Source organism: Stegostoma tigrinum, chromosome 5, assembly GCF_030684315.1.
Source record: "Stegostoma tigrinum isolate sSteTig4 chromosome 5, sSteTig4.hap1, whole genome shotgun sequence".
Classification (NCBI taxonomy): domain Eukaryota; kingdom Metazoa; phylum Chordata; class Chondrichthyes; order Orectolobiformes; family Stegostomatidae; genus Stegostoma; species Stegostoma tigrinum.
Genome location: NC_081358.1, coordinates 92,280,087 through 92,293,274, shown reverse-complemented (window position 1 = coordinate 92,293,274; position 13,188 = coordinate 92,280,087). Strand labels below are relative to the sequence as shown.

The 13,188-nt window shown below is 40.3% G+C and overlaps 1 protein-coding gene across 2 annotated transcripts in view; it reads right to left on the bottom strand.

The window, feature by feature from the left end:
- Window positions 1-9,903: 9,903 nt before the first annotated feature.
- Window positions 9,904-13,188, bottom strand: part of ndufaf6 (NADH:ubiquinone oxidoreductase complex assembly factor 6) — a 29,509-nt gene continuing 26,224 nt past the window's right edge. For both annotated transcript variants that reach the window (XM_048528912.2, XM_059646143.1), the window contains 2 exons: window positions 13,036-13,092; window positions 9,904-12,950 (listed from right to left, as the gene is read on the bottom strand). In XM_048528912.2, coding sequence (XP_048384869.2) covers window positions 12,822-12,950; window positions 13,036-13,092 — 186 coding nt within the window. In that variant the 3' untranslated portion in view covers window positions 9,904-12,821. The remainder of the gene's footprint in view (window positions 12,951-13,035; window positions 13,093-13,188) is intronic.

Below are 13,188 nucleotides of genomic sequence, written 5' to 3'. Positions count from 1 at the left end.
TGAACCAAAGGACAATTTATGCAAAATATCTAGTCATAAATATCATTTTCATATGCTTCACAGACAATGAAAAAAACATCCAAATGTGTTAATCACCAAAGTTGTAGACAAATTGCTGAAATATAACATTGCCAGTAAAGATATGAGATTTACCCAGAACCTATGCTGGGACCAAATAGTGACCATCAATCCAGAAGAGGGATGATCAGACATGTTGCAAGTGAGTACAGGAGTACAACGAGGCTATACACTGCGTGCCAAAACTATTCAGTCTGTGCACAGGCCAAATATTCAGTGAATTAGATGCACTTCTCATATTAAACACTAGAGGAAAATAGAGACATCATAAACATGTGGTACACTGACAACAAACACGGTTGGGGGTGGTGGGGGCATGGGGGTGGGCTTGGGGTAGGTGATGAGGAAGTGTTTGCTGTAATGGCAAAATGGGCCGTGGAAAATGGCTCCTGCAGAATGGTTACACTGGAGGGGCAGTGAAGATGTGTTTAGAGGTGGTATCCTGCTGGAAATGGTAGAGGATGATCCTTTGAATAAAGAGACTGCAGGGATAGAAGGTGAGGATGAAGAGAACCCTATTGTTGTAATGGGAGGAAGGGGTGAGGGCAGAGGCTTGTCTGCCAACACAATGCAATATCTGTATTTTATTTATGTTTTATCTCAATGCCTAGGTCTAGCCTTTTTCACCTGCCTTGCACTTAGACTTCAGTAAGAGATTTCTGTGGCTTTCAGCTCATCAAATCATTGAAATGCTGATGATTTCTTTTCTGGATGTCAGGTTTTGGAGTTTGCTTTACTCTTGCAACTGCAATTACCTCTGCATTTTTCTTATGGTCTCTATCTGTATTTTTTTGGCATATCCACATTTCAAAAGCCCCTATTTTCTTTGATAGTTCCTTACTTCGCATCGAGGTTTATAAATCAGGCAGGACAGTAGAAAGGCTGTAGAATCGAATGAGATTTTTCCTCACTACAAGCTTGGTTTTCTTGTTAAGAGAAATTTCATCTTCACAAAATTACTCTGGTTCTCTCTATCCTTCTTCTAACTTCTCAATCTGTTGTGAGGAAAATAGGGTATAATTAATTTAGTTTACATTAGCTAATTAAGGTTAATCAGAATATGCTTATCTTCTATCAGTACTAAAAACAGACATGAAGTTGAAGCTTTTACTCTTGTACTCATCAGGACTGAGATAGAAGAAACCAATCTATTAGCAATCTATTTTCCCCGCATAGAATCATTAAATCTTACAGCACGGAAGATGCACCAAATGCAACGCATTGGCTAAACACACTATGTTCATCTATCATTTGATAAATGTTGTCACTTGTGGTCTATGTCCTTTGTTTACCAGTCTCCTTGCCAGTGGATACTGTTTCCAGGTACCCCTCTGATATAATATGTTGAAAGTTCTGGATTTCTAATTTATTTGGAATGTTTGGTAGATAGGAGGGTGAATATTAATGAGACGCATTGCTGCATTAGTGTTTTGAACAAACTATAATCCCTCCTAATTGGCAATTTATCACTTTTTAGCAAGAAACTCACCTTGCTGCCTGAGAAATGCTAAACAAATGCAGCAAAATGTTCTCAATGTTGACATAAGCTTTACCACGACTCTCATCTGATTCTACCACTAATCTCACCATAGCCTACATTGCTCATATCTCTGTAAGGTTCGGTCCGCTGTTTGTGTTCTCAAAAGCCTTTAAAAATAAGCTCAACAATTGCAGACTTGTCAATGTACTTTTGATGGTGTTTGGGTGCCGCAGTTTAGGAAGTATGTGAATCTATTGGAGAGACTGCACCAGAGCTTTTCAAGGGATTAAAAATATCAATTGTGAGGATGCATTGGAGAAGTTGGATTGTTTTTCTTACAGACAAGAAGGCTAGCACATTTGGTCCACATTTTCAAAACAATGAGAGATCAGTACAGAGTTTAGACCCTTAGGAAAAACTGTTCCTACTCATAACAAGATCAGGAATAAAGGGATGTAGATTTAAAGTGATTTGTAAAAGAAGTAAATGTGATATGAAACAAAATGTTTTCACCGAGCAAGTGGTTTGGAATGTACTGCTCACATATAGTGATGGAGCCAGGTTCAATTGAGGCATTTAAGTAGGCTTGAGGTGATTGTTTAATTATAAATAATGTGCAGCGTTTACGGAACGGGTGTCAGAATGGCGCAAAATCATGAGGCGCATTTGCAGCGCCAGTCCAAATATGATGAGCAGAATGGACCACCTGGGGGAGTCACTTTATCATGATTCAAACCTTACCACTTGCTAAAACTCAGGTAACAAAGTAGCTTTGCAAGGTACAGCAAAACAGAGAAAAGTAAAAGTAACCACATAAAACTTCACAGAAGCCAAGCTCAAAATGATAAATGTGCAAAATTCTGTTGCCTATTTTAGGTAACAAAACTAGACTGTATCCTGAATCTGAAATGTGTTTTCACTTCAAACAACTTAATATTTGTCTTGAGATAAACGAAAGCATAAACATGGTCTATTCCAGCATTTGTTTATTTTGACTTGAGGGCAAAAGACATCTTCAATTTAACAGGCAGAAATGCATGCAGACAAAAATTTGAAGGTTGTGACAATACAATATTTCACTGACCACAGGGTGAACAAAATATAATTCCTACCTTGCTGAAGGCAATCAAACTAACTAAAACAAAACTAATTAATGAAAATAAACAAAGTTACAAGTTAGAGTTTCAGCAACACAAAGGAGCAAGTTGGAAGGTAGAAATATGCTTTCTTAGTGATGGCATGAAAATGTAGTTGCAAATTCATCTCAGGATCAGATCTGACACCAAGTTTGTGAACAAACATGTTTACTCTCAGATTACTACCAGCTGGAGGAATGGAGTCAGTTGATTGAGAATGACATTTGAAATGGACTGAAAACATTTTCAGTCATCATAATATTCAATTGGAGGAGATCTCTGCTCATTCAGTTATGGATATTGAACCAGCAGTCTGATTTGTCAACAGTGCGGCAATTAAGGGAAGTGGCAGTGAGGGAGCTCTGTGTGTTACTATCATCCATATAAAAACTGACCCTGTGCTTTTCAATACTGTAGCTCAGGGGCACTATGTAAATGGTAAATGGGAGGGGTATGCACAGAAACTTGCAAGACATGAGAAGGAAGTATAGGTACAGGATGAGAAGCATTGGAAGTGATACTATTGTTAAGATTAAACAGAGTATAACCAGGTGAGACCAAACAACTGGATGATAATGGGGAGGTGATGAAAAAGAATGGTGTGAAAAATATGAAGGGCAGTGTAGTGATTGGAGTCAGGTGGATCTTATTGACTATAAGATCCTTGACTGGGTTTGTTAACCTGGGTCAGTCAGGGAGCCCTGGCTGATCAAGATAAACAGCAGATTCAGAATCTCCTCACTTCAGGGACTGAATCTGAGCAGGTGGGCCACGGCCAGTGCACATGTAAATAATGCAGGACTTGATGTTGGAATACCAGCTTCTATGCAGTTATTTCAAGCAGCAGACAGGTTGAGAAAATGATGGCCTCGTGTTATTATCTCTAGACTATTAATCCAGAGACACAGGTAATGTTCTGGAACCATGGGTTCGAATCCCGACACGGCAGATGATGGAATTTGAATACAGTAAATATCTGGAATTAAGAGTCTAATAATGACCGTGAATCCACTGACAATTGTTGGAAAATCCCATCTGGCTCACTAACGTCCTTTAGGAAGGAGAAACTGCTATCCTTACCTGGTCTGGCCTACATGTACCTCCAGACCCAAAGCAATGTATTTGACTCTGAACTGCCCTCTGGGCAATTAAGGATGGGCAATAAATGCTGCCTGGCCAGCGACACCCTTAACCCATGAATGACTAAAGAAAAAAGATAGGAAAAAAGGTTGGGGGAAGACAAGACACTCTTCTTCCCATGCAAGTGCCAGCTTCTTGCAGGATAAAAGTTGATATTGGAGGACCAAGCTTCTGAACACATTAGGTGCTGAGAAATGCTGTGGGACTACAAGAGATGGATGACTGAGTGAGGGTACATGACAAGGCAAAGATGGAGACTGGTGCATTTGTGGGTGGAGAATCTGTGGACTGTGAGACTGACCCCACAGACATGTGCAAACTCCAAACCCCTCCCTTCTTCCACACCATGGTATTTTCATCCACAACCCCGTCCATCTCTACCACCCCACCTGCTTTCTGCCACTCCACACTTGTATTTCTCCAAAAAACAAAAATGCCAAAATAGTCAAAAACCGTGGTACTTTCTATTGCGCATCCACCTACATAATGTGTGATCTACCTCAGAGCAGTTATACTCTATTGGTGCTATTTGACTTCAGCAGCTTTGCACTGACACGCATACACTTTGCGTGCGACTCTTCATAGTTATAAGAGCAATTATGTCCAACAGATACCCTTTCAAAAGGAGAATTGTCTTCCTTGATTCTGTAAAATGTACCCATAAAGGTCCAAGTTAACTGATCATTGTTCATTACAAGAAAAATCCTCAATGATGACACAGTTTAAATATTACAAAATTAAGGAGAAAATTCTGAAGTAGCATCTGAGCACTGCAGCATGTATAATCATGGCTCATTTGCATTTTTAAATGTAAGGCAGGCTTATGAAGCAAATTATTTTTCCATCATCCTATATAATCTGTAAGTTGCATTCTATTTTAAGGGAAGTGAATATGGTGATACTCTGTTCATCCAGCCTCACATTTTGTTGTTATGGTGATAAACTAGTGACTTTACTTCCATGGACTTCCCCACCTAAAAGAACCATCTTTATATTCATTTGGGTGGTAGATACAAACAAGAGAACAAACTGATAAAACTATTAACTATTTTTTAAAAAGGGAGTGAGGCGAGAAGGCAGAGTGAAGGGATTCTAATGTGTATGAGGGACTGTTGAGAATGGTGTGAAATAGGCAGGGGATGGTGACAAAGCAGCTGAGAGCTTGTAACACTTTAAAAACGTATCATTAAGAAGAAAAGCTTTTCCAAGGATGGAGCTTAAAGGGCTAACGAAGGGTTTTTAAAAAATTAATCCTCTGCAGCACATTGTCCACGAGCATGTGGATAATGGAATTCAGAATGAATTGCTTGTGGTTGATAGGAGCAGTAAAGTTTGCAGGTAGTACAGGGAAGACGTCAAGTCTTGGATGATTAAGGAGTGGACTAGGGCTTTCGCAACTAGGATGGAATCGTGCTCTGGATTAAGCATCCTGTCTTAGTTCTGCATCCCAACGGTTAACTTGCAGTCATAGCCATCAATTGTTTGGGATTACAGAGATATTTGCAGAGCTGGAAATACTTTCCTGTTTTTCCTGCAATGTAGCACCTGAGACACAGGTAGACGTGGATGGAGTTTAATTTAGATAAATGCGAAGTGTTGCAGTTTGGTAAGGCAAATCAGGGCAGGACTTGGGAGTCGTAGAAATACATAGTATTGAAGCAGACCCTTTGGTCCAACTCATCCATGCCGACCAGATATCCTAGATTAATCTAGTCCCATTTACCAGCAGTTGGACCATATCACTCTAAACTTTTCCCATTCATATGCCCACCCAGATGCTTTTTAAATGTTGTAATTGTACCAGACTCTACCACTTCCTCTGGCAGCTCATTCCATATACACACCACCCTCTGTGTGGAAAGTTACCCTTTAGGTCCCTTTTATATCTTACCCCTCTCACCTTAAACCTGTGCCCTCTAATTTTGGACACCCACACCATGGGAAAAAGACATTGCCCATTTACCTATCCATGCCCCTCATGATTTTATAAACCTTTATAAGGTCACCCCTGAGTCTCAGACACTCCAGGGATAATGGCATCAGCCTCTCTCCGTAGCTCAAACCCGCCAACCCTGGCAACATATTCGTAAATCTTTTCTGAACCCTTTCTAGTATCATAACATCCTTCTTATAGCAGGGAGACCAGTCTTGCACACAACACTCCAAAAGTGACTGAACCAACATCCTGTAAAGCCACAACATGACTCCCAACAATGATATTCAATGCACTGATCAATAAACTTCACTATCCTATCTACCTTCGACTCCACTTTCAAGGAACTATGAGCTTGTACTCCAAAGTCTCTTTGTTCAGCAAACTCCCCAGGGCCTTACCATTAGGAGTACAAGTCCTAACCTGATTTACCTTTCCAAAATGCAGCACCTCACACTTAGCTAAATTAAACTCCATCTGCCACTCTGCACACCATTGGCACATTTGATCAAGATCCTGCTGTATTCTGAGGTAACCTTCTTCACTGTCTGCTACACTTCCAATTTTAGCGTCATCTGCAAACTTACTAATCAAACCTCTTATGTTTACATCCAAATCATTTATAAATGATAAAAAAAGTGGACCCAACACCAGTTGCTCATGGTCTCCAGTTTGAAAAGCAGCCCTCCACCACGAACCTCTATCTTCTACCTTTGACCCAGTTCTGTATCCAAATAGCTAGTTCTCTCTGTATTCTGTGTGATCTAACCTTGCTAACCAGGCTGCATAAGGAATCTTGTAGAATTGCTTACTTAAGACCATATAGATCAAATCCATCGCTTTGCCCTCATCAATCCTCTGTTGCTTCTTCAAAAATAAAACTCAATCAAGTTAGTGAGACACTAGTTCCCTCGCACAAAACCATATTGACCATCCCTAATCAGTCCTTACCTTTCCAAATACATATAAATCCTGTCCCTCAAGATTCCCTCCAACAACTTGCCAACCACTAACGTCGGACTCACTGGTTTATAGTTCCTGGGCTTTTACTCACCATCTTTCTTAAACAGTGGCACAATGTTATCCGACCTCCAATCTCCCAGCATCTCACACTTATACACTTAATGGTAAGGTCCTGGGGAAGAGTTGCCAAACAGAGACATTGGGGTATAGGTTCATAGATCCTTGAAAATGAAGTCACAGGTAGACAGGGTGGTGAAGATGATGTCTGATAACACTTGCCTTTATTAGTCAGTGCATCGATTATAGGTGTTGGGACGTCATAGTGGGGCTCTGTGGGACATTGGTTAGGCCATTTTTGGAATACTGTATTCAATTCCAGTCTTCATAGGAAAAATGTTGTTAAGTTTGAAAGGGTTCAGAAAAGATTTACAAGGACCTTGCCAGTTTTGGAGGGTTTGAGATATAGGGATAAAGTGAATAAGAACAAAGAAAATTAGAGCACAGGAACAGGCCCGTCAGCCATCCAAGCCTGCACCCATCCAGATCCTCTATCTCAACCTGTCGCCTATTTTCCAAGGATCTGCATCCCTCTGCTCCCTGCACATTCATATATTGGTCTAGATACATATTAAATGATGCCATTGTGCCCGCCTCTACCACCTCTACTGGGAATGCATCCCAGGCACCCACCACCATGGGAAAAAGCTTCTTGCCATCCACCCTATATATACCGTTCATGATTTTGTAGAGCTCAATCAGGTCCCCTCTCAACCTCCGTCTTTCTAATGTAAATAATCCTAATCCACTCAACCTCTCTTCATAGCTAGTGCCCTCCATACCAAGCAACATCCTGGTGAACCTCCTCTGCACCCTCTCCAAAGCATCCACATCCTTTTGGTAATGTGGCGACCAGAACTGTATGCAGTATTCCAAATGTGGTCGAACCAAAGTCCTATACGACTGTAACATGACCTGCCAACTCTTGGACTCAATACTCCATCTATGAAGGAAAGCATGCCATATGCCTTTTGGCCACTCTATCAATTTGTGTTGCCACCTTCAGGGTACAATGGATCTGAACACCCCAGATCTCTCTATGCATCAATTTTCCCCAGGGATTTTCCATTTACTGTCTAGTTCGCTCTTGAATTGGGTCTTAAAAAATGCATCACCTCGTATTTGCCTGGATTGAATTCCATCTGCCATTTCTCTGCCCAACTCTCCAATCTATGTTCTACTGCATTCTCCGACAGTCTCCTTCACCATCTGCTACTCGACCAATATTAGTGTCAACTGCAAACTTGCTAATCAGACCATCTATATCTTCCTCCAGATCAATTATGTATATCATAAACAACAGTGGTCCCAACACGGATCCCTGTGGAACACCGCTGGTCACAGTTCTCCTTTTGAAAAACTCACTTCCACTACAACTCTGTCTCCTGTTGCCCAGCCAGTGCACCCTGGAGCCCATGTGACTTCACTTTGTCCATCAGCCTACCAACGGGGAACCTTATCAAACGCCTTACTGAAGGCCATATATATGACATCAACTGCCCTTCCCCCATCTATCAACGGTGTCACTTCCTCAAAGAATTCTATCAAGTTGGTAAGAAATGACCTTTACTGCACAAAAGCACGCTGCCTGCCTATCACGAATAAGCCCATCTTCTTCCAAATGTAAATAGATCATATCCCTCAGTATCATCATCAGCAGCTTCCCCACCACTGACGTCAAGCTCACCGGTCTATTATTACCTAGATTATCCTTGCTACCCTTCGTAAACAAAGGGACAACATTAGCAATTCTCCAGTCCTCCAGGACCTCACCCATGCTCAAGGATGCTGCAAAGATATCTGTTAATGCCCCAGCTATTTCCTCTCTTGCCTCTATCCTCCTGGGATGGATCCCATCCAGACCTGGGGACTTCCACCCTAATACCTTTTAGAATACCCAACACTTCCCGACTCCTTCTGCTGATTTTACCTAGGGTAATCAAACATCTATCCCTAACCTCAATATCTGTCATGTCCCTCACCTGGTAAATGACGCAAAGTACTCATTAAGAATCTCACTCATTTTCTTTGGCTCCTCGTGTAATTTCCCTCCTTTGTCCTTAAGTGGGCCAACCCTTCCTCTAGTTACCCTCTTGCTCCTCATGTACAAACAAAAGGCTTTGAGATTTTCCTTAACCCTGTTTGCAGGGGCTATTTTCCCAAGGGTATCAGAGGCTATGGGGAGGCGTTATAGAGGTTTATAAAATCATGATGGGCATGGATAGGGTGAATAGCCAAGGTCTTTTTCCCAGTGTAGGGGAGTCCAAACTAAATGGCAGAGGCTTAAGATGAGAGGGAAAAGACTTAAAAAGGGACCTGAGAGGCAACTTTTTCCACACAGAGGGCAGTTCATATGTGGCATGAAGTGATAGATGCAGTTACAACTTTAAAAGACATTATAGGATATATAAAGGATGGGTTCGTGAATAGGAAAGGCTGAGAGGGGTATGGGCCAAATGCTGGCAAATGAGACTCTTAATTTAGCAAATCTGATTGGCATTGATGAGTTGGACCAAAGGCTCTGTTTCATGATAATGACTCCATGACTCTATAACTGAAGACTGGGCGTCCATGAACCATCAGCACAATGGGCCATCAGCAGCAGAACTGTATTCAGTCATAATATATAACCTCATGGCCTGGCATACAACTACACACTCTATCATTACCATCAAGCCAGGGATTAACCCTGATTCAAAGAAAATTACAGGATGGCATTTCAGGAGCAGCAAAGGCTTAACTAAAAAGATGTCAACTTAATGAAGCTACAACACAGGACTACTTGTGTGCAAAACAGTGTAAGCAGCAAGCGATAAACAAAACTGAGTGATCAAACAACCAATAGATCTAAGCTCTGAAGTGCTGCCATATTCAGATGTCAATGATGACAGACAATTGCACAATTCACTCGAATTGAATTTCCACAAATATCCCAATCTTCAATGCTGGGGGAGCCCAGGAGATCAATGAAAGATGAATGGAGAGTATTTGCAAACATCTTTACCCAGAAATGGCAAGTGAATGATCCATCTCAACCTCATCTGGAGGCCACCAGCATCACATATTCCATTCATTCTACATGATACCAAGGAATGGCTGAATGCACTGTACACTTCAAAGTCTATGAGCCTTGACAATATTCTGACAGTAGTAATGAAGACTTTGGCCCTACAACTAGCCACGCTGAGCCAAACTGCTCCAGCACAGTTACAACTCTGCTTTCAGTTATTCGACAAATAACCTGTTCACTGGCACTCAGTTTGGGCTTTGCCAGGGCCATTCAGATCATGCCTTATTACGACATTAGTCCAAAAATGGACAATAAGCTAAACCCAAGCGGTAAAATAAGAGCGACTGCCCCTGATATCAAGGCGCATTTCATTGACTGTGGCAGATCAAATTCAATATGGAAAAGAGGTAATGTATTTTGGTAGGAAGAACAAGGACAGACAATAGAAAAAAGTGAGGGACAATACTCAAGGGTAAAGGTGGTGCAGGAGCAGAGAGACCTGGGCGAGCATGTGCACAGATGATTAACAATGGCAGGACAGAGGCAGAGAACATTCAATAATGAGAGAGTGACGTAACACAATGTTTTGTATTTGGAATGCACTGCTTGGAAATTTGGTCTAGGAAGGCTCAATTTAGGAACTTGAGAGGGCACCAGATGCTTGTTTGAATATAAGCTAATGACAAGGGTATAGGCAAAGAGAATAGCACTCAGTTATAATGCCCTTTGGACAGCCAGTGCAAAAATGATAGATTGGGAGACATTCAATTGTAACACTTCTGTGAGTTTGTGATGTATGTTTCTCCTCAAAATGTCTGCCCGAAAGTATCTGTTTATCACAGGTAGTAAAATCTTCCATTAGCAGGACAGCTGAACAGTATTTTAGAACTTTTGGCCAGTGCACACATGACGGGCTAAATGGCTACCACCTGTACCATAACAATCATGATTCTAAAATGTTTTATTTTAAAACGTATTCATTTACATAGTTAAGCATAGTAACTGTCACAGTTTGATTAAACAACTGAAAATTTACCACAAAAATAAGATTTTACATCAGTGCACGCTATCACTTGAGCATTGTTGTTTTTAAATAACAATTAATAACTTTAGAAAACTGTACAGAATCTTCCACTCGTTACACTGGTGTACAATGGTCAGTTTTTTTAGAAAATCAAAAAGTTACATTCAAAAGCTTTTAAAATGTTCCTATTAGTGGTCTTACACCCAAAATTAAAACAGCATAATTTTAATACGCACCCTGAAGACTTCCAGATAGACACAGGTCATGGAAACTCACAATATGGATGAGTTTGAACTGGCGGCTTGGCCAGTTTTAGGGGCGAGACCTGCATCAAGTGATATTGTTCGAACTAGTAGACCATAGAAATAGAAATTGTGCTTGAAATTTGGATTTTTGGACTGGTTTAGCCATGTTCAGGCAAATTACACTCATTTAAAAAATTGCAAACTTCTAGGCCATGAGATAGTCATCGGGACAGCATAACATTAACATCAGTAGCACTCCATGTTTCAGGGAAACTAGAAAAAAAAAATTACCATTAGAGAATTAAAATTAGAGATATGTAAGAGATCCAATACAGCTCAGAGCACACTATCTGATGGACAATCTCCCGGAAAAAAAAAATTTGTGGATTAAGAGGAGACTACACCAAACATTTCATAGGATCTACTTGTAATTGGAACTATTCCATTATACTTCTGGAAGAACTCACTTAAAAGGAGGACAGGAAAAGAAAGACAGTTGTTTGAACAAATAACTAATTCACAAATTTCAATTATTCACCCGTTCAGCCCAGAAATGAGCTTCCAATCACATTCCCCTGCCATCATCAAGGATGCTGATTTCCCCTCTGCAACATTGTTCAACTCTGTCCCCCATTTCATCTTAATTGCTGCTGGAGCCCTCAATCATGCTTTTTTACATCTCAACTTGACTCTTCCAACCCACACGAGGTCAGCCTCCCATGTCCTATTTTTGTAAACTCGAGGCAATCAAAAACTTTGTTGCTTGTGTCCCTAGCTCCCAGTGCATCCGATTCACCATCCAAATTTTTAAGTTGACCACGATGGCCCTCGTCCTCAAGGACCCAGATTAACTCCAGATCAAGCAACATTAACAAATTAAGGCTCACATTCTTGTTTTCAAAACCCATCACGTCACCACCTTAGTACTAAAATTTTCACCAACTCTACAACATATCCAACTCCCAAGACAGCTGCATGCCTTTAATTCTGGCCTCTTGAACATCTCCAATTTTAATTACTCAACCACTGCCGGCTGTGTATTCAACTGCCAAGCTCCAAAGCTCTAAAAAAAAAATCTATCTTTATATCTCTCCAATTATCTTAAGGTATTTTTGAAAATCTAGTTCTTGCACCAAGCTTTTGGTCATCCTCCCTAATATTGCGTTTGTGACTCGTCAAATTTTGTAACACTCTTGTAAAGCACCTTATAATACCATATTACATTAAAAAGATGCGATTTAAAGTTACCATTATTTGCTTCAAACAGAACAGTAAAAAAAATCTTAAGGGTTGTGTTTTTGACTTTGATATTAGAACTATCGCTGGTGGAGAATGGAACATTAATACCAAAGAGTGGAATATGTTCCTTTACCTCTGTCACCAATGTCAAAAGTAGGTACTCTCAGATTAGATGCAACTCTGGCAAAACATCAAGTATTTTCAACATTTCTTAGTCAAAAATCTTAGACCACATTCTACAGCAAATATGCAGATTAGTGCTGAATTGTAAGCCATTTTATTCTGTGACCTTACTATCGGAACAATAGAAGTGATAGTCAATCCCAAATGTTTTCTTGTGAGACCTATCAAGTAGACACAGAATTGACTTTCATCCTGTCAGTCCAATCTGAATTTGAACCCAGTTCATGCAAGATAAAAAGGACAGAAACTGTTCATATCTATCTTATATAATATTTACATTTTTTTAAAAAATGACCACCATGGTTCAACTTTATTACTGAAACCTTGATTGAATTAATATATTTTCCTCCAAGAACGTATATACAAGTAGAAAGGAAGCATTGTATTTCTCTTCTGCAGATTGGGATGAAACACATCGAAATCGACTTTACGGATTCGGTCCAAATAGTCATCGAGAACAACCTACAAGTAAACAAGTTCAGCATGGGTTAAAAATGAAACAATGCAAAGTTTCAAAACACAAAGGGAGAATAGAACTGAAGCTCACCGTTTGAAAAAATGCTGGGTAGGCCTTTGAAGGAACATTTTTACGGAATGATCGGGCCTGGAAAAAAGACATATTAGATAACACATTTCATCTGGTAATAACAATTAGATTAACAAAAACAAATGAGTAAGAAAATTATGGAAAGGAAACAGC